The sequence below is a fragment of the Chlorocebus sabaeus genome, chromosome 14, assembly GCF_047675955.1.
Source record: "Chlorocebus sabaeus isolate Y175 chromosome 14, mChlSab1.0.hap1, whole genome shotgun sequence".
NCBI lineage: Eukaryota > Metazoa > Chordata > Mammalia > Primates > Cercopithecidae > Chlorocebus > Chlorocebus sabaeus.
Window position 1 is genome coordinate 38,698,616 of NC_132917.1, and position 22,058 is coordinate 38,720,673.

General features: G+C 36.4%; 1 protein-coding gene across 4 annotated transcripts in view; it reads right to left on the reverse strand.

Moving 5' to 3' along the window:
- Positions 1-6,263: 6,263 nt before the first annotated feature.
- The window catches only part of SOS1 (SOS Ras/Rac guanine nucleotide exchange factor 1), a 146,966-nt gene continuing 131,171 nt past the window's right edge, over positions 6,264-22,058 (reverse strand). For 3 of the 4 annotated variants that reach the window (XM_007970871.3, XM_073022931.1, XM_038006832.2), the window contains exons 19-23: positions 21,893-22,009; positions 20,028-20,292; positions 13,959-14,003; positions 12,155-12,273; positions 6,264-11,018 (exon numbers count right to left, since the gene is read on the reverse strand). In XM_007970871.3, the coding sequence (XP_007969062.2) occupies positions 10,527-11,018; positions 12,155-12,273; positions 13,959-14,003; positions 20,028-20,292; positions 21,893-22,009 (1,038 nt within the window). In that variant the 3' untranslated portion in view covers positions 6,264-10,526. The remainder of the gene's footprint in view (positions 11,019-12,154; positions 12,274-13,958; positions 14,004-20,027; positions 20,293-21,892; positions 22,010-22,058) is intronic. The other variant, XM_007970873.3, reaches the window with a different exon arrangement.

Genomic DNA, 22,058 nt, shown 5'->3' on the forward strand with positions numbered 1-22,058 from the left:
TTAAGTTTAAGCTAAGATTTTCATTTCCCTGAAGTTAATGAATGTATTTGAAATTAGATTTTTCTCTTATTATCAGGATGGCAGTGCTTGAAAGCACAATTCCAAATCGACTGGACATGGAAAGTGAAATACTACAGAAGTCACAACCTATTAAATAAAATGTCAACACAATAAAATTCCTTTCATCTTCAGTTTATCACTAAAATTGATCAGTTACTAGACAGGTTTAAAAACTATCACACACCTCACCAATTTTATTTTGGTAGCATCCTCTGAAAAATCTTGATGCTACATCTGTAGCATAACTCCAAAATAATTGAGTTCTATTTTATGAAACTAGCTTATGAAACTAGTAATAATTAACGCTGCTACTTACTCTCCAGGTGAGTCCCCATCACTTGATGCCTGGAGTTTGCCGGTAGCTTTCTAACTGCCTCCAAGTACTCTTTGCTCCCATCTATCCTGCATGTCTCTAACACAGTATTCCCAAATATTGCTTTATGTGAAACTCTTCTGTTTTAACTTGTCTACAGTGAAATTCCAAACTTCTTGATTTGACATCCAAGGCTTGCTCTCTTCAGTAGGCTCTTCCTTTCTTTCTGGCTACCATCTCATATTTTTCAGAGTCCTAAGTGAACTGACTTACCTCAAGTAAACTGGGTTTTTACCGTTTCCCAGTCAGCCATGCACCTTGCCCAGGCTCACTCTTGCTGCTTGCTCTTTCTATAGTTCCTTTGTCTCTGCCAATCTTAAGACCCAGTTTAAGTCTCTTCATCTTTTTGTGACTTCTTGTGGTGTAACTTGTTTATCTTTTTATGTGTTTGTCATATATTCCCAGTAAGAATGCGAGTCCCCTCAAGGGCAGGAACTATGCCATATATTTTTAAATTCCTTTCCACCTCTAGAAGACTACATAGTAGGTGCTCAATAAGTAGCCAATGCCAACATTAATGGTGGTGCTTTAATAAGTAGAGAGCTACAGAAAATAATTTTTACTCTTAATTTGACAGAGAATTCAGTTAACACTCTACCTCCCTGCCTTTTTTTTTTTTTTAAGAAAAAATATCAGTCACGAAGGAAATATAGTTGCCTTCAGAAGCAGTTAAAGGCACCACTGCCACTTTCACAGCATCTAGCATTAGAAAACATCTCTCCAATTAAAAAAAGAAAGGTCATAGCTCACTGCAGCCTCAAACTCCTCAAGCAATCCTCCTGCCTCAGCCTCCTGAGTAGCTAGGACTATGGGTGTGCACCACCACACCTGGCTGATTTAAAAATTTTGTAGAGACAAGGTCTCACTATGTTGCCCAGGCTGGTCTCAAACTCCTGGGCTCCAGCCATCCTCCCTCTTCAGCCTCCCAAAGGGCTGGGATTACAGGTGTGGGCCACCAGGCCTGTAATGTTATGTTGCATTACATTAAATAATGCATGGATGGAGCAGTGTGGAAAAGAACTTGACAATGACTACATCTGTGACCTCCAGCCCTCTGGAGAAGTGCACTTTACATAGGACCACAGATGTCTTTGAGAAGTATTTGGATTGATAATCAGAAAGAAGCACTCTACCAAAAGATGAAGTAGATATTTTGTACAGGCTAGGAGTTGCAATAGGCCTTTTCTACAGCCTTGCGAGGTCAGTATATATACGCCCAAGCAAGGACTGTCCTTCTCTGACTACAGAATTGGAGCCTTTGAGAACCAAGGATTTGTGGACCAATACTCTAGGGTTCTCCCCAGTGGGCTATTTCATCCCATAAGAAATAGTTTATCTGGGACCTGAAACTAGAACATCAGGGAAACCCTTTGAGCAGTGTTTTCTATAGCACCTCATGTCTCATTTCCTCACTGCCTTTAAGTCTTAACTAATACATCACCTCCATGAGGGCACTTGTAGAAAACGCAGATTCCTGGGCACCACTGCAGTCCCACTGTATTAGAATATCTGGAGGTGGGGTCCCGGAGTCTGCATTTTTAAACTTTTAGGTTCGGGGTACATGTGCAGGGTTGTTATATGGTAAATTGTATGTCATGGGGGTTTGGTTTACAGATTATTTTGTCACCTAGGTAATAAGCGTAGGGCCTGATAGGTAGTTTCCCAAAGGAATCTGCATTTTAATGCAGTCCTGCGAGTCATTTTCCCACTGAAATTTTAGAGATACCACCTATTAGACCAATAAATAGTACGATCTAGTATGTAAGTTTCAGCACTCAGATTCTATTCATAGATTGGATTTTAAAACAGAATAAATAACTCATTATCTTGAGATACAGAAAACAAATTGTTTGTTGAAACCCAGTGAGTATTTTTGTATTCGTAATTATCTGTGACCTTTACTATCACACAAAGATTTTGATTTAAGAATATACATATGTACATCATCATTACTCTATAAATTGGTAAAATTGACTGTATATTCCAGATAACCAATTGCATGCACTTAGAAAAATGACAGATTTTTCTGCATCAAGTTGTATCATAAAATTAGGTCTAGTTTTCAGATTAAACTTTTTCTTGAAACATCACCATTGATAACTTTCTGCCTGAGCCTAGAAAAATAATGCTTTTGGTAAGGCTGGGATTCTCTTATCCTGAAGGTTCATTTGGAGGTGTGAGAGCAGCATTCTCAGCATCTGAGCAGCCTGGTATTTATAGTCTATGGGCCAGTGAGTCTCAGCTGGTGGGGATGGGTTGGGAGGAAAGGAAGGGAGAGGTACAGTTTTTCAAATAGGGATATGGGTTAAAAGAAGGTTGAGAAAACTGATGGAGACCTATATATTTTAAGGGCAAAAAATAGAAATTGATGTGTAACACTACAGCTGAGTTTTAAATATAGAACATAAAGGGATGAATTTAGGCAGTGCTAAAAGTATCTTCGTGGGAGATTGTCAGATGTTCAAAATAATCACAATTTTTATTCCCAAACCAAGTAACTTTAAAATCTGTTGTTTTCCAAGAGCTTAGTATATACATACTCTTTAATGTCATCTAAACTTGTTCCTTATCTACAAAACAGATTTTTATTCCTTCTTGCCTCATTCCCTGAATTAGTAGCAGTAAATGCTCTTCTTATCAAGAAAACTGAATGTGTTGGATTTCGTCTTATGTTTGTAAGCCTATCTATCTGAAGATATTAATAGGATCTGCTGTAAAGGACTGTTGGTAGATAAGATACCATCTGTGCTGCTTTCTCTTCTCCTCATTATCACATTTTTCTTTTCAACTGGGACAAACCCTTCAGCATACAAACATGTTCTTATTTCTCCCATCTTAAAGCAAAAGAAATCCTCTCTTGACGGTTCTAGCTATGCCCCAGTTTTCTGCTTCCCTTTCATAAAACTTCAAAGAGGAAACTTTTCCAGTTCCTCTCTTGCCACTCTTGATCAAACTAGGTCCCAGGCTTTTGCCCACACCACTGAACTGCTTGTGTCAAGATCACCAGTGACTTCCACATTGTCAAACAAAAGGTCCCTTCTCAGTCATCTTACTATATCAAGTAGCATTTAACAGGCTGATCATGTCCTCCCATCTTAACTAGGTCTCAAAGACACAACATACTCCTGGTTTTCATTTTTCTTCGCTGGGAGTTTCTTCTTGGTCTCCTTGCTGATTCCTCATCACCACTCCCCACCTTTTTTTCTTCTTTTTTCTTTTTAAAATTTTTTTATTTTAGAGATAGGATCTCTGTGTTGCCCAGGCTGGAGTGCAGTGGCTACTCACAGGCACGATCATAGCTCACTGTAACCTCGAACTCCTGGGCTCAAGTGATCCTTTCGCCTCAGCCTCCAGAGTAGCTGGTGCTACCAGGCCTGGCTTGTCCCCCCTCTTTTAACATTAGCATCCCCCAGGGCTCTCCTTTGCTTAGAGCTCTTCTTTTTCTAGTCTATACGCAGTTCCTTTGTGATTTTATCCAGTCTGCTAGCTTTAATATCTTTATGAAAGTGACTCCCAATTTACTATCTTTAGCCTATTCTCCCAAACTCCAGACTAACATCTTCAACTGCCTCCTTGACATCTCTTAAGATGTCTAATATATTTATTGAACTTAGTGTGTCCAAGCCTGCTTCAATCGTATGTTCCCCACCTCAGTTAATGGTAAATTTATCCTTCCAGTTGCTCTGGCAAAAACCTTGAAGTCATCTTTAACAATTCTGTTTTTCTTACACCTCACAGTCTATCAGCATATTGGCTGTCTTTCAAACATATCTAGGCCCTGACCTCTTCTTAGCACCTTCACTGCTATCACCCTGGTCCAAGCCATTTTCTGTTGGGTAAGCCTCCCTATTCCCACTATTTTATTCTCAACAGGGCAGCCAGAGTGCTCCTGTTAAAATGTAAATCAGATCTTGTCACTGGTTACTCTGCCACTAAGAAGTCAAAGAAGTCATTACAAGGGCTTTTAAAGCCTTAAGTGAGCTCTGTCAAACCTCTGATGGCATCTCCTTCTATTCTGCCCACATTTATTCTTCTCCAGATACAAGCAGCGTCACTCTTCCTCACATATACCAAGTACGCTCCTCCTGCCTCTGGGCTTTTCACTGGCTGTTCCCTGTGACTTGACATAGTCTTCTCCCAGATTTATGCATGTCTTGTCCCCTCACCTCTTCCAAGTCTATTAATGTCATCTCTATGAGGCAGGCTTCTGACCATCCCATTTAAATTTCACCTCCCCTGGACTCCACATTCCCAGTCACCATATCCTTTTTTGTTCATAAGTGAAAACATTCTAATGTATAATATACTTATTTTATTATGCTTACTACTTTTTACTGTCTGCATCTCCTCACTAGATTATAAACCCCATGATGACATGTACTTTTGCCTGTTTTGTTTATTGCCATATTCCTAATATCAGAATTGTACTTGGAAGAATAAATATTTGTTGAATGCTGAATAGTCAGATGGGCCCTTATCAAATGCTTATAACCTAAGGTCACTCAGAACTAATTTAAGTGAGGATAAACAGCAAAGGAAGTCATATAGTAAAGAGTCAAATTATGAGGGCTTCAGGATAAGCAACCAACCTCTTAAAAGATACCTAAAAGCCAGTAAGCTTTGACAGTGCGTCCCTCTTCACTTTAGTTAGCATTTACTAAGCACCTACTCTGTGAAAGACATGTGCTTTACACATATGACCTGTAAACCTCATAATAGACTCAAACAATAGATCTGTTAACCTCCTTGTATTGATGAGAAACAGATTAAATAACTTCTGCAAAGTCACTCATGTAATAAGTAGTGGAACCAGAAGGTGAACAGACATAATTCCAAAGCACCTGCTTGTTTCTATCACATTGATTCTTCCTTTTCTTGATGAGTTACTGAGGTAGAGAAATTAGCTTTTACGTGGGCTATAGTTTTTCTTGCCTCCAGTAAGAATCAAGAGTCCCAAAATGTTAGAATGGCCATAAACTACTTTTTTGGAATTGTACTCTATATTGAAGCCGTCCGTCCCTCTGGACACCATGTGCACCTATCAGCAAGAAGGCAGGCTTAACTATGGACTGTACCAGACTGATCTGCGATGACCTAAGAGGATTAAAATAAGTGAAAAAGCAAATCACCAGGTTATAGCTCAAAAGAAGTGACATTTCAAGAGAAAATTCAGAATCAAGTTTAATAAAAACATTATTTTCCTATAGCTATTAAATTGATTACCTAGAATATACTCGATAATTCATGCTTGGACTGCCACATGGCTAAGTCGTCTCACTTCTCCAGGCCTCATCTACCTTAATTTTTACATCATGGGATTGGCCGTCTAAGGATTCATCAATTTTTACATCCTGTAGTTCACGTTGAATGACAGTACATTTGCATCATTCTTTAGTTACAACCTTAAACTCATATTTTCACGCCGAGCCTAGAAAGAATTGCTAAAGGTCAGGCTACCTCATTCCAGCAGATCTCAGCAAAAGCTGCCTGTCAGGGAACGTGGTATCTCAAAATTTCTTTTATGGAATACAAATGCCTTAGCACTCTGGAACTTCATCCAGGTGACACCTAAGGTCATTTTAAATGACTAATTTTCATCCCAAAGGCCTCCCACTCACTACAATCAGCAGATTTGACACAGAGGCAAATATGGAACTTCTTTTATCCTTTTATAACTAGATACAGGAAAAAGTGCCTCCAAAGAAAGACCACAATAAAATGCAAAATATTTCTATATGGCATATATGAGCTAAATGAGAATCACTAATGATTTCAAAAATACTGCTCTCTAAAATAATTACATGCAAAAATAATACACTTGTGGGCTATGTAAGGCATTTTTCTTTATTATTTTTCAGTTTATCTTAGTAATGCCAGAAAAATAACAGCCGTTATTTTCACTTTAAATGCAAACCAAATACTGCTGCACACAGAGTACAAAGATTACCTATGAACATGGTTAGGTACAAAGGCCATATTAGATGTATAGACCACACTTTGTTCTTACATCAAAGTAAGACCGACAGAGCAATTTTTTTGACAATTATTTTAGCAAATAACCGTGCTACTAAACAAAGGCAAATACACATATATACACAAACACGTCTCAACTAAAATTATACATGTCACTTTGACAACCAAATTCTCTGGTGGTTCCACCAGATATTTGCACCCCAAAGTTCCCTGCCCAAATCCCGCCCCCAAATGCTGACTTGATCTGAAGAAAAAAATTAGAGATGTTCTTAATTAAAGGCACATTTGGCAGCTACTGAAAGTGGCATGCATCTGGCACAGGTGCGCTCTCCCTAAGCCACACCACATGTACCTTCCATCTGTTATGCATCTTGTTTCTTTGAGTGGTAGTCCAATGTGACCCACCGTTAGCTAACTTGCTTTATAATTCTGCAGCAATTGGCTACTTAATGCACTATTTTCATTAAAGGCAAAAGGGAAATTTGCTCACAGTCGACAGAAAATGCACTTTACGGTGTCAAAAATGGAAAATAAGGCATGGAATTTACTAAACAAGTTACAAGTGCTTTTGTTGTTTAGATTTATATAGACTTCATGCTTAAGTAGAGCTCAAAATATTTCATTGGCTCATGTATAAGGGATTATGAAATAATTTTAACAGTAATGAGATGTTTCAAAGAAGAAAAATATTGAATAAAGTCATCATGTTCCCTTATAAATAACTTTACTGCATAATTCTTTCAGCCAAATCAGTATTAACCTTGTGATGTTTATTTACTGGTAAAGATTAATGTGCAATACAACAGGACCTATACTTGTGTAGTCACACAATATATGTTAAAAGAATAAGTAAACCTGTTCACAGCAGCAGAATACCAAGAAATAAATGGTTAAACTGTTTCTTTCTAAATCTGAAGGAACAAAAAGGTTTTCCTCAATATGTACAACATAATAAATTGGGACACTCCTCCTATTTTGCTGAGCCACTTAAAAATCTGAATCTAAGCTGTCATTAGAAGACAAACAATGAAATACAAGATTAAAGTAAGCTAAACTTGAGAATTAAGATCATGACCATAAATACCAACTAATTTTTGGTTTACATAAGGTAATTTTTGATTTATGGAGGGAAAAAAACCTTTAAGAATTTAGAATCAATATAGCCTCCAGCTGACATAGTAATTGTTCTTTGGGCTGTTGTTGACTGTAGTATTAGTGTGGCATGCTCTTTGTCAAATTCAGATCCATTAAAGCATCCTTGAGTTGTTAAGAGAATAGTAACCTACTAAACATAATTTGATGCCCAACAACCTTTTATTAAGCGAACTCTCAGTGTATGCTTCCTGATAATGTGTAGTCTTAAAATACATCAGCCTTGAAATATTTTCATTTCTAAGAGAAATGTTCCACATTTTGGAATATGGTTAACAAAAAGTCATGCTGCATTTACCCCCTTTGTAATGTCCAGGATTCAAAAGCAGAATTTTGTAATGATGCATTTATCTCCTCTGCCATTTCTGGTCCCTGATTAAATATATTTTCATTACTACAAGGATAAATTTGTCAACTAGTTAATGTTTCATATTGAGAGGAAGGCAAGGATACCGTTTTCTCATCTCCACCTAAGGGCATTCAATTGGAATTTTTCTAATCAGTTACCACTGCAGAAAATATTTTTACCCAAATGTCACGGTTCAGAATAAAATATCCTCCATCCACAATACATATAAAACTGTTGCACAGTGAAGTGGTCTCCTAGAACCATGGGGTAGAAGAATAGTTCCCTTTGGGAGAAATAAGATTAGAACTTCAAATTTGAGTTTTTCCTCTTTATAGGCTAGATAGATTGAAAAGGGGTTACCACCTTATTGAAGGCTAACACATTAGCCGAAGACATACTGAATGGGATCCAATGTGACTTTTACCAGGTTCTCATTTGGAATGGGCCTGGGGCAATTAAAAAGAGAAGTAATCCATGAGACATAAAAAGAGAAATCCTAGGGACAATGAGGCTGGCCAGTAAAAAGTCCTGGGAGACTCTGGACTATGTATCATTATTAGTTGTAGTGGCACTAGTAAGTTGGCTTACATAAATACTGTTGAGTGGATGGTCTTAGGGACAGTTTGCATCCAAGAGGAGATTTGAAATTAAATTTTTAGGACACTTTTCAAAGAAGAAATATTTTATAAAGAGAAAAATGGCTACCATCATAGGAATGGTACAGATATTGAACAAAAAGGATTCAACTCTAACAAATAAATAAGAAAATAGGATAGACTGCTTAATGACGGTGCAGTTAACATACCTTCTGGTCTTAAAGGACTACATACTGTACTATCGTGATGTACATTTTACGCTCTAATAAATATCATAGGAAATTATTAAAGTACTAGGTTCCCACCATGTTGCAGCACTTCTACAAATGTCTCTTAATAGCGTGGTTAACAGAATTGCTGAAATGTTGCTTCATTATTCAGAGGATACATGCAGATGCTGATGAACCAGGTAACTCTCTAAGGATGGAATACTGCACATTTCACAGACATTATAGTGGAGATTAATAAAATGTTTTCTCTTCAACAAGGTGCATGCATTTCAGTCACAGTATTTGTTAGACTCAGAAGAACAGTACATATGCTTTATGAATAATCCATATTATGATAGTAATGATGCAGGTAGATGTTCTATCATGAATAGTTTTGATAAAGCAGAAAACCTCAAGCAAGGTAGAATGTTCAATATAAACCTTAACAAACTGTATACATGTTGCTTAGGAACTTAAAACTTACAAAGTTCTGCTTAAAAGATACCCATCCTATTCTAACCAAGTATCTTCCTATATGCCAAGCTGTGACTTTAGATCATTCTTTAAGATTAATACATATATCCAGAACTAGAAACCAAGGCGTACCACAAAACGTGCTTTTATGTTTAGTGTTTTTGTGTGTTTTTCAACTAAAAGAAATAAGAATCAACCATTTTCTTCATATAATAATTTAATATATGCCAGCCAAACAAAGTATTTGTATCTTTATTCAATTAAATTAAAACAGACCTGCCAGGTATATTATATAACATTCACTATATACATATGATTTAGGCAATGCAAGATAATTCTAGATATGCTGATTACTCAACTATGAGTAAAACATGAGCGGTGTCAGTGATGCCCAGCAAGTGCTCCTTTTCACATTGGGTGTCTGCATTTCCATGGTATGGTTAGAGGGATAGCTACGAGCCATGACATGGACTACCAGTAAACTTTTGTGGGAGAAGGAGGGAAAATGACAATCTAGCATAGATTAACAGTCTCCTAAATGCAAATAGACTACTTGACAGTTATGTTTTTTTAAAAAGTTCTTCTGTCATGTTAATGACACAAAACTTCTTTTTTGAAGGCAACACCACCACATTTTGTTTGGGTGTGTGGGGACAGGTGGGGAATGCTCTTAAAATTGGTATAATTATTCCTAAAAAAACAACAACAACAAAAAAGTACCTCTTTGGTGAAGCCTCGGTACCCATTCAGTTCACCGTAATAATCTGTAAACAGGACTGTAGTACAGTGCTGGGCCTTGATTTCAACAAGGTCAGGTACCACAGCCTTTCCTCACAGTCCTTTGAGTGATTTTTAAGAAAATATTCTGAAGTAGAAGAGTAAAGCAAAGGAAAACAAAGGAAGATATTAAGATCCCTGTTTACTTTTTTTTTTTTTAAAAGTGCATAATTTGAATTACAAAAACTGTCATCATGTGGGCCTGCTGGACACTAGACTGTGTTTTCCATCCCTTTAATGATCACTTCACAAAAGATCACTTCACAAACACTTCCCAAAAAGAGGACTCCTGCCTATTGGCCAGAAAAAGTCCCTTTATGATTTTCAGGTGCAATCAGTTGTCCAATTCCTCTAGGTCAGTCTTTCCATATTCTAAACTGGAATACCATTTCCATTTTATAATTACATCTAGGTTAAAATTCATTGTCTTATACTGCATCTTGAAGAAGAGTCGTTAGTGTTTGGAGTTCTCATTTTAACTCCTCAGTGCTGGCACGTTCAGTGCATCCATTGCCAGCAATGGATTTGGGGCCAGGAAAATATACATCCCAGTACAGAGGAACTCAAGAAGAATGGGCATTCTCCAACAGTGGTGGTCCATCTCTGTGCATGGATGGGTGTGTGTGCTCCCTTTTGTAAGTTTTTGGAGGGAGTTTAGGGATATGTTGAGAAGTGCTTTGTCGTGGAGGAACAGGCGGCCCAGCAATGGAATGAAGGTCCACTTCTTGTGTCAATGGTAGTGATGGCAGATGCCTTCTTGTGCCGTGAGGAGAAGGTGTTTGAGGAGGAGGTGGTGTAAAGGGGGATGGGCTGTTTGGGAAGAAGGCATTGCCATGGTCACTTTTTTTGCCCAAAGGGGGAGGTTGGAGATGTAGTGGTGAGCTTGAGAAAACATCAGGTGTCCTCACAGGTTCTCGTGGTGGTAATAAGGGAGGGCTTTCAGGAGGGTCTGAGATAGAGGTCCGGTCTGATATTGAATATCGTGGTGAATAGGCTTTTGATGTGGGTTGCCTAGGAGGAATGGCTGGGGGGCTGTCCAAATGCTTAGACATAATCTAACAAATGAAAAGAAGAATAAAATACACATTTATTAATAAATTTATGAAGTATCATGACTATAAGAATTAAGTTGGGGTTTTCAAACATGCTATTGGCAGGATGCTAAGTGTGGAACAGGGAGTTTTGCCGTATGTTTCCTTTGTAATTAAAAAAAAATTTTTTTGAGACAAGGCCTTGCTCTATGGCCCAGACTGGAGTGCAGTAGTGCAATCATGGGTCACTGTAGCCTCAACTTCCTGGGCTCAAGTGATCCCCTGACCTCAGCATCCCAAGCAGCAAGGACCACCATGGCTGGCTAATTTTTTCATTTTTTGTAGTCAAGGTCTTGCTCTGTTGCCAAGGCTGGCATGTGTTTTAAATGGGAGGTTCTGCCAATTCATAGAAAAAAAAGTTTGCCAAAGTGTTTACTTAAATTTCTTGCCTCAAAATTTTGTTGTTTGCTACTGCTTACTGACTTAGCTTATCAATCAAAGATCATTTCTAATTTAGCATACATTGCCTATTTTATAATTTTAAATTAACTATATTAACATTCATGAAGTTCTACAAAGAGTGTCTTGTCTTGACTTACCCTGGTGCTCTGCACTCTGGACAGCTTAAGAACTAATGCATTAAGTTAACAGCTGGCCCACCCGCCAAAAAAATAAGTAGAAATAGCTATTTTGAGCCTTTAGGGTCTCTTCCAAACCCAGAATTTTCATGAAAACTCCATTTAAAAGTATGTCAGATTTACTATTAAGGGCTCAGATAAGTAAATTTTAGCATATGTCAAGATACAGTTTGACTTATAATGTGTCTTCATACAAAGCTTCAGGACTTTATGTTTTTAAAGAACTGCTTGAAACCAAATTTCTCTTACTTTATAGATTAAAACTTATTTTGTTTTTTTTTTTCTGAAAATAACCATAGCCTTAGGTTTACAAGGGTCTTGAATGCACACCAAAAAACTACCTTCAGAAGAAAAGAAACATTACTGCATGCTAAATCTATATGTAACCCTTATTTAAACTATTAAGCCTATATACTCTGAAATGTTAACTTATTCCAGTGAGAACTAAACTAGACATAAGCAGTTTATTATAATGTAACTGTAATGATTCCAATTTCTACATAACAAGATTTCTTACTTTACCTTAGATGGTGAAGATTCTGCTGGGGCAGATTCTGGTCGTCTTCGTGGAGGAACAGGAGGAGGGACAGGCACTTCATCAGTGCCTTTGGTTAAACTTATAGATGATACAGAAGCAGATCCTGTAGGATGTTAAATTTTTAAGAAAAAATTCACAGGAATTTTATTTCATTTATTTATCTTGAAAAGTCTTAGCTGGAAATTGCTTATGATTAAAAGTAATGTGTAGAAATACCAAAAGCAGTTCAGTAAACCAATACCCAATAGTATTTCATTAAAGCAAACTGCCATAAAAGCATGCAGACATTTTTTAGCAGGATATTTAGAAAAAAGCTGCCTAAGGTATTCTGTTATTTTGCCTAAACAAAATAACATTCCTGTGGTTACTCTATTATTGAAATTTTTAATTGGGTCTGATTCTTAGATGTCTGGGAGACAGTGAGCTACTGAAAATCTTTGGAATGGTAATTTTTAGACTCTATACTGGGTTCACTTTTTTCTTTGATTTTATTAGAATTTATAGAACTTCCCCACCTTACTGGATAGTCCCTGGGAATAGAGTTTGTGCTCTTAACCACTCTCTCCAATGTCTCTCCCTAGCATTTCTCTCAAAGGATGCAAGGGAAAGAATCATAGTGTCTAGGTGAGGGGCCTCTCCTTATTTTGTTTAGTTATAGGCTCTCCTTTGCCTGTAAGCAAAAAGAGGCTCATTATACTGTAAATCCAAATACTTTTAACGGTGATGGCACTATTCAAGACAATGGAGGCAGTCCTGACAATGAAAGCAGAAATTACACTAAAATCTAGTGAATCTGATTTAAGAATAAGTTGGTGAAATGGCACAAAAAGGTAAGTAAAGCTACTAATTGGAACCTCTCTTACAGACATTTATGGTTAACAAGAACATAAGGTAGGCATATAAATTTACACTTCGGAAAACAACACTTAGGTTAGTTGTTAGTTTATACCCACTATAAAAAAAGATGTGAAAAAAATAAACCATCATTCAAAATTATACTTGGCAGTTTTTTTCCCTTTAAGCATTAAGCTTTTTATTTTGTCATATGTTGTAACAATATAGAACTTAAAGAGTACTTTGTGTACTGATATTATTCAAATGATCAACATTTTGATCACCTACCTTTTTTCTTAAGAATATACAGTTAATTCAGCTTGTAACTAGTATTTTCCATTGTATACATTTTGAAATTACTTGTATGAAAGGATAGCAAAAAAAATATTAATTAGCTTAAAATAATTAAAATAGTGGAATTTAGTGAATTGTTAGTTTACCTTAAAATTAAAATGGAACTTTATCAGTATTTAGGCTATACTTTGAATAATTACAATTATAAGAAAGTTCTTCTAAAGTCAAAAACTTGTTTATAATCTGTCCGGCCATCAGGCTAAGTATATTTTGTGATTTAGAAACTGCATAGCTGCCAGCATTCCCATACGCGCATGCATGCTCTTGCTTTTTTTTTTTTTTTTTTCTCCCAGAGTTGAGCATTAAAATATATTTAGAACTCTATAGTTGGAAAAAAGAAATGGTTAAATGTGGAAGCCACTTATTTAATATGTTCTTTTAAGAGAGAAACAAGGTTTTATAAAAAGCATGAAAAATATATAAATTTAAGCAAATCACTTATGATCAAAAGACAGCACAAGTGAAGGCCTCACTTCTAGGACGTTGCAAGCAAGGTACCAATGCTGCCAGGCCCAAGAAGAGTTTAGCAGGAAAGGGTACACTCGGTTTGATTTTTAAAGCCAAAGCAAGAATTATGAGTCTTAAACCAAATATACTAACTTGGGCCATGGGGCAGTGTAACTTGGATAAAGACGGTATCATTGCCTGTGAAAGGAAACAAGAAAAAGTAGATTTTTTTTCTTTCATTGGTATGTTCAACTCATCTGCAAAAATTTGTATTATGATGAAAATGTTGTCATTCTAGTTTGAAAGAATGCTGTAACAGTTTATAGTAAAACCTCATTACTACTTACTTTTAAGAAGAAAAAACTGCTATCATATTGGGAATTTAAAAGATTCCTTTTAGCTTTACTTGATTTCATAATTATTAAATGAAAAACATTCATGAAAAAAAATCCTATATTACTGAAAGACTTTTTCAAATGTAGAAACCCAATTCAAGCAAAAAGTTCAGCTGGATGTATATAAATATGCCATTTACTAAAGCTTATTTTGAAAAGTCAAACTTGTGAAATGAGTAATAAATTTATTTTATATAAGTTGAAAAATAAAGTTACTAATTATATGTCTTTCAAAAATGTTCTTGGGGTGTACAACAGTCTCATCACAAAATAACTAGCACTTTGGATATAAAACAAGCTTGAAAGTGATATAGGGTTTTTCCTTTTATAGTCATAAACATTTTTTTTTAAGTCATTAAACATTTGGTGCCTAGACTCATTTTACATAGGAAATTCTGATAAATTTAAATTTACAAAGTCTAATTTCAACAATATTATTTTAAGAAAAAAATCGAAAATCAAAAGCGAAAGCCCCAAGAGCATCGAAGTAGGAAAATTGAGACAAAAGGCTAGATGATTTATAGTGATTCTAAATTAATATAATTGTTTCTGTTACACTGTCTCATATTAACAACATATGGAACAGATAACGTTATAACATCCAAGAGACTAAAATAATACTAGACTGTGCTGATTTTTTAAAACTTCAGATTTCTTTTTTCTTTTTTTGCACAATAGGCAATCCCTCACATAATTTGGAACATTAAGTTTATTCAAGCATATTTGGTCAGGAGGAGGATAATCTCACATTCCAGATTTAGCTGGCATGACTTCTGTTAACTTGTTTATATAGATACGGTAGTCTGATTTTCTAGGCAGCCCTAATTTCAAATAATCTATTCCATTATTTAATTTCCATATATACTGATATTTATTTGGAACCTGTGATTCCTAAGTGTAGCAATCCAGCTAATTCTAATACTACCTTTCAGAAGATTAAAATTAATTTTTAGACTCTGAAATTACATGAAGCTGTTGCTCTGCCAATGATTTTCTTCCCTGTTAGCCACCTATAATTGAAGACTGCCTGGTTGTAAAAGGGAGTCAGAGATCTGATGTAACAGAGATTAAAGGAGTATCTAGCTCTAGCGTTTACCCACTTATGTATGTCCCACTTTTCTTGGAAAAGAAATAAATCTCCTGGAGATATGCCTCAAGAACATGATAGTACACTTAATACAATACAGGAATAGGAGTAAAATCAAAACACAAAGCTCATGATTGTTGAAACTGTAGTCTTTCTGAAAAAATAATTATACATATGCATGCACACTTGTGTACACAGATGTAAACTTGGCTTTGAGTATATATATATATAGCACAGGACTAAGTCATGCATTTGGTAAATTTAGGGCACTAGTTGTTTGGTCTTATTGCCTGGAAAATACTATAAAAATTCTTTTAGAATTTTACATGCTCTAATCAAGAAATATATGCTAGAAATTCTTGTCAGATACTGAGCAAATTTACTGATAATGACTTAGGAGTGAAATCTAATTAATTTAAAAAACGCTATTAATTTATTAAGCATAATCCCAGATGACAAATGGTCCTCAATCTTAGCTGTACGTTAGAATCCTATGGGAAGTTTTTAAAAAATACTGATACCAAGTACCAATGCCAGTCTAGTGTGGGCTGGGCCTTCCTTTTTTATGAGACAGAGTCTCGCTCTGTCGCCCAGGCTGGAATACAGTGGCCGGATCTCAGCTCACTGCAAGCTCCGCCTCCTGGGTTTACGCCATTCTCCTGCCTCAGCCTCCCGAGTAGCTGGGACTACAGGCGCCCGCCATCACGCCCGGCTAGTTTTTTGTATTTTTTAGTAGAGATGGGGTTTCACCGTGTTAGCCAGGATGGTCTCGATCTCCTGACCTCATGATTTGCCCGTCTCGGCCTCCCAAAGTGCTGGGATTACAGGCTTGAGCCACCGCGCCCGACCCATATTTTTTTTAAGCTCCTCAACAGATTATATTATACAGTCAGGGTTGAAACCACTCTTAAAGATACTCCCCAGTTTATAAAGGAGTCATTCTTGATAGAAACAAGCATTTTCCTATAGGAAAAAAAAAAAAGGTATGATAGATAACTTCTTAAACTCACAAAAGCCTGGTAAATGCAAATATATTTGGGATTAGAAACTCATCACCTTATACCATTCTTCCAGGAGGAAAAGCCTTGTGTATCAGCTTGACATACTTGTAATACATTCTTTTTGTTGTTAAAGAGTCCCCCAAGGGGTAGAGATAGAGAAGTCAGACTTCTGACTCCCTTTTATGACCAGGCAATCTTCAAACAGGAAGGTAACAAGAGCATTTCATCATTTTCTCCTCTCTATTACAGCAGCAGAAACAAGTAGTGAGCCAGTGGTCTTTTCTCTTTTCCCAGCAACTGTCATCATTACCTCAAAGGTGGACCTGGCCAGGGCAAGGTGTGGAATAGGGCTTTGAATGTATATGTGGCAGCACTAAGTATGTGGCCACTTCTCTGCCGTGTCTTTACCACAACGCTTTCCATGACCACTCTTGCCCATTCTGAGGTCATCTTTCTATAAGCCTCTCCAGTATTTATGTCTTCACCACATTTTTAGCATTTAACTGTGAATCTCTTTGTACTATGATTATTTTTAATCTCTCAGTAAGACTGCAAGCTTTCCCATGAAGACGTGTAAGTGTTTAGCAAGGAGTAAGATATGCAGCAGATACTGGCTGAAAGAATAATTATAGGTTTAAAAGTAGATTATTTTGGGAAAAAACCGTAAGAGTAAAAAAAGAATAGTATTATAACTGATAAAACAAAATTCTAGTCAAACTTTGCCGTTTGAATAACTTAAACAATGGAACTTTGTACTGCTTTGTATTGAGTAGAGTATGTTGGGATAACATATGACTGCAGTCAAGGCAGTTCTTTTCTGCCAGGCCCTGAGGGAAACAAGGAAGTAGGTATTCACTCTGGTGGCAAACCAGTGGGTAGCAAGTTGGAGGCTCTGGGTGATCCTCTGGCACTCACAGATCGATTAGGCCAAAGTGAAGACAAAAGCACGTGGAGGAGACCTTTAATACACCAAGGCAGCTGACAGGTTTTAAGTAAGGGATGAGCAGAACACATGGGTGACTTTATATTATGCTGGTTATTTGATTTCAAAATCAGTTATTTTCAGTTTTTAACCAAAAACAAAGGGAGTAGTAATAGGGTTTTTCTTTATCATAAACAGAGAGAAATTGAGAAAACCCTCAAGTCTCAGATTACAAAGCCTAACTCCTGAAACAATGTTTTCTCCAGCTGTCAAGCTGTTAAAATTAATACTGTTAACTTAATACTATTATAACCATAACAAAGCAGGATCCAGAGCACTGCATTCTAGAATGATTTCTTCTTCGCTATTTAGCTAGTCATTTAACGATTCAGCACTAGTAGAGAATTTAATATGCTCATCTCCTGTTTTTCCACCACTTTCATTTTTAGCTACTTAAACAAAGAGAAGTAGAATTTGCAATTGATGGCTTTTATGTGGCTTCAATAATTCACTTATTTGAGAATCCTTAATGATACAGACCTATAGCTGTCTGCTCTAGGGGAAAAATCCTGCAGTTAAATGGGTCAGAATAAATAATGATTTTAAGTCAGATATACTGAAAAGGTGCTGGTTTCATTTCATTACTTAAGTTAGGGGGTTGGCAAGTTGGGGAGAATAAATGGGAATCTTTTTTTTACTTGGTGTCTATTTGAACTTACCAAATATATCTGACGAGCTTACTATGTGTGTCACATGACTCCATGGCAGGGCACAGTGACTCGTCTATAATCCCAGCACTTTGGAAGGTTAAGGCAGGAGGTTGGTTTGAGGCCAGAAGTTTGAGATCAGCCTTGGCAACACAGCGAGACCCTATCTCTACCAAAAATTTTATAAAATTAAAAAAAAAAATGACTCCATGACTTTCAGTCACCAAATAATGCCAAGTCATAGTATTCTCAAGACAAATACACTTTATTTATTTTGAGACAGGGTCTCAATCTGTTGCCCAGGCTGGAGTGCAGTGGCATGATCACAGCTCACTGCAGCCTCAAACTCTTGGGCTCAAGCGATCCTCCCACTTCAGCCTCCCAAGTAGCTGGGACTACAGGTGTATACTACCACTCTCAGCTAATTTTTTTATTTTTTAGGAGAGATGGGGTCTTGCTGTGTTGCCCAGGCTGATCTCAAAGTCCTGGCCTCAAGTGATTTTCCCACCTTGGCCTTCCAAAGTGTTGAGATTACAGGTGTGAGCCACCATGCCCAGCCCAAATATACTTTAGATGGCCCAAAGACAACAAAGACTACTGGGTAACTACAAATGTATGTATACTACAGGAATAAACAAATAGGATTCTGGACCACATTTCAAAATAATATACTACCAAAGAATTATTTTAAGTATATTTTTAGTTACATTTTTTCCAACTAAGAGAATTTTAAAAATCGAATTTGACCCCCAGAAGGCACAGAAAAAGTATTTTATCTTAAATCAGAAAGCTAACTAGCAGAGTGGGATGACAAACCAGAAATTCTAACTTCGAGGTTAGTGCTTCTCAACCTCCTCCCCCATAATAATGTCATGCTGCCTCTAGTATTAGATTCTACATTGTCAAATATTAGGGGGAACTTGATTAGCACATCCAGCTGAGACAGCCAACGGCAAGAGCATGTGGAAATGGTCATGGTGATCTAGATCGAAAAGGTAGCCTTTCAAAAGATGACCTGTATAGTATGGCAACCACTAGCCACATGTGATTACTAAGCATCTGATTGTGGCTTGTCTGAACTGAGATGTGCTGTAAGTGTAAAATGCACACTAGATTTTAAAGATTTGGAACAAAAAAAGGGAATGTAAAATATCTCAATCATAAATTTTTATATTGATTTCACGTTGACATGACAATATTTCTGATATGCTGGGTTAAATAAAATGTATTAAAGTCATTTTTGTTTTTTCTAATGTGGCTACTAGACATCTGAAGTTATACATGTGGCTCACATATTTCTACAGAATAGTGCTGGTTTAGAAATAAGAGGTGGATAAGCAGTAGTGTGCAGTCTGTGAGATTTGTTTTGCTGCACTGAAAAGCATAGACAGTGTATTAGCAACCAATATATACCATTAGGGGACCACTGGGTAGACAAAAAGGGCTTAAATCTGATACGTCACAAAATTAAAAGCTACTAAAGAATTTGGTGGGGAGTAGATGGTGTACCCTGGCTAGTATTCAAAAATACATGTTAAGTATCCTTTATCTGAAATGCCTGGGACCAAAAGTGTTTTGGATTTCAGAATATTACATCATACTTACTGGTTTAGCATCCCTAATAGAAAAATCTGAAATCTTCTAATGAGCATTTCCTTTCAGCGTCATGTTGACACTCAAAAAGTTTGGGGTTTTAGAACATTTTGGATTTTGGATTAGGGACACTCAGCCTGTATAATAATTTTGGAGCCAGGCAGCATTTGAAACATGGGACTAAAATTACTTGCAGATTTTAAGAGTGATCTTAGTTTCCTCTGGATAAGTGGAATGCGTTTGCAAAGCTCAAATGAAATTTAAGCTGCCAATTTTACCACTAGGCCTTTCATTAAAGTATAATAAATTTAAAGAGGGCTGTTCCAGCAGATTTTTAAGAAATTTCAAGTTGGTGGAGCTTAGAATTTGTCTTATATTTTTATAATGTTATCTTTTGAAATGGCATTTGACTCATCTACAAGTTCACACATACACAAAAATAACAGAAATTCTTTTTTACCTCTAGCATGTATAATACTAACAAATACCTTAATGCACTTAGAATTTTTGCACCTACTTGAGTGAAAAGGGCTCGAATGATCGGAATCAAATACACTGCAAACATCTGTGGTACTGGAAGCACCAGAAGCAGGCGGAGGTGTTAACGGTGTTCTTGGAGAATTGGGTGCAGATGCTGTACTTTCTGTTTCACTTTCAGGGATCCTACTGTAACTGATTTTCCTTGGCTCCTGCTGCAGAGGTGTGGGATGCCTCATGGTACCTGGTCTTGGGTTTGATGGACGAACACCAGGAGACTTTAGGGGATAGCTATATTTTTTTGGCTGTAGACATATCAAAAGAAACACAATACTTTAAATACTGTAGTAGAAAGGAAGGTTTTTCTATATGTGCCTGGTAAAATTCAGCTAATATATAGGAAAATCATAATTCACTAATAAGGACATAATTATTCAAATAAAAGTAGAAAATTTAAAGCGTTAACATTCTATTTTGCTAAAGCCCTGGGTATCTAAATTGTTAATGCATTTCTTTAAATAACTAAGTTTTAGTCCTATAAATACTAGAGTATTTGTTATTTTAATATATTTGGGTGGAAGTTTTTCTAAAATGTATTGTGTATTTCCCTGGTTTTTAAAAGAGACTATTTTGAGCAAATTTAACTTTGCTGAACAGCCAGGATCATCACTGTGAATTACAATACCTTCCTATTCTGTAATACAGTGATGCCATCAGGACCATTTGAGATACTTACAAATGCATTAAATTGCCCAATTTTGATTTGTGTATATGTATGTATGTTCTATTGCATTTTCCTTGCAATAAAACTCATTTCTCAGTGCTGTATCAGAGTGCTTCGTTGGAGCAGATTATATACCTATTTCTCATTTTCTGTTTTTAATCCAGCTTATTAAAAACTGAACAAGGGCTTGAGAAATGTTGCTGTCAGGCAATTGCATACACTTTAATTAAAAGACATTATGTGATTTATCTTCGTCACTTAGAAGCCATCTATGTTTAATTCAGGATTCTTGACTTTTTTTTTTTTTTTGAGACGAGTCTTGCTCTGTCTCCCAGGCTGGAGCTGGACAGCCGTGGCATGATCTTGGCTTACTGCAACCTCTGCCTCCTGGGTTCAAGTGATTCTTCTGCCTTAGCCTCCCAAGTGGCTGGGACTGTAGGCACTCGCCACCATGCTCGGCTAAGTTTTGTACTTCATTAGAGACAGGGTTTTCACCATGTTGGCCAGGTTGGTCTCAAACTCCTGACCTCAGGCGATCCACCCACCTCGGCTTCCCAAAGTGTTGGGATTACAGGCATGAGCCACCGCACCTGGCAGACTTTTGACTTTTTTATGAACAAGAGAGTACACAGTCAAATCAGTGAGTTTGTGATTCTGTACATAAATTTGGCTGGGCATTGACAAGTAATGAAAAACAATGGAAACTTTATTTTCCCAAGAAAGTATTGTTAGCAAAACTTGATATTTTATGGCTAATGATTCATGGTTGAAAGTTGTAATAAGTCATTACTTTTTAAATGTCATAAGTAGATATATTTGTTATAAGTGAATTCATATAAATTCATTAAATTTCCTGTCTTTAAAATCTTAAATAACATTTTTTGGGGTAAAAAAAATTAAAAACTTATATAATATTTGCTCAATTTCATCATCTTTAATATCAGGATTTACTCAAATTAATATTAACATTCATTTATTTGGAAACAAGTGGGATGCTCCTGGACATAATTATTAAGTACTTTTTCATTACTTTTAACTATCACATGTATACTTCATCCCTGAATACCTTTATGGAAAACTAACCTATATAACACATACGGTAGTAATGATATCACCAGATGTAGATGACAACTGAAAAAAGTATTTAACTGTAAAATAAATATGAATATACAAATGCTTACAAATCTTGGGAGAGGCTTAGGGTTTCGTGGTTCTATTTCTAGGGATTTATTGAAAAGATAATCCGTAAATTCTTTTTCCATGCTGTTTCCCATCGGATTCAAGTTTTCAAAGAATCTCTAAAATAAATGCAAAGAAAAAAATATTAATATTAAAAATTATAAATTC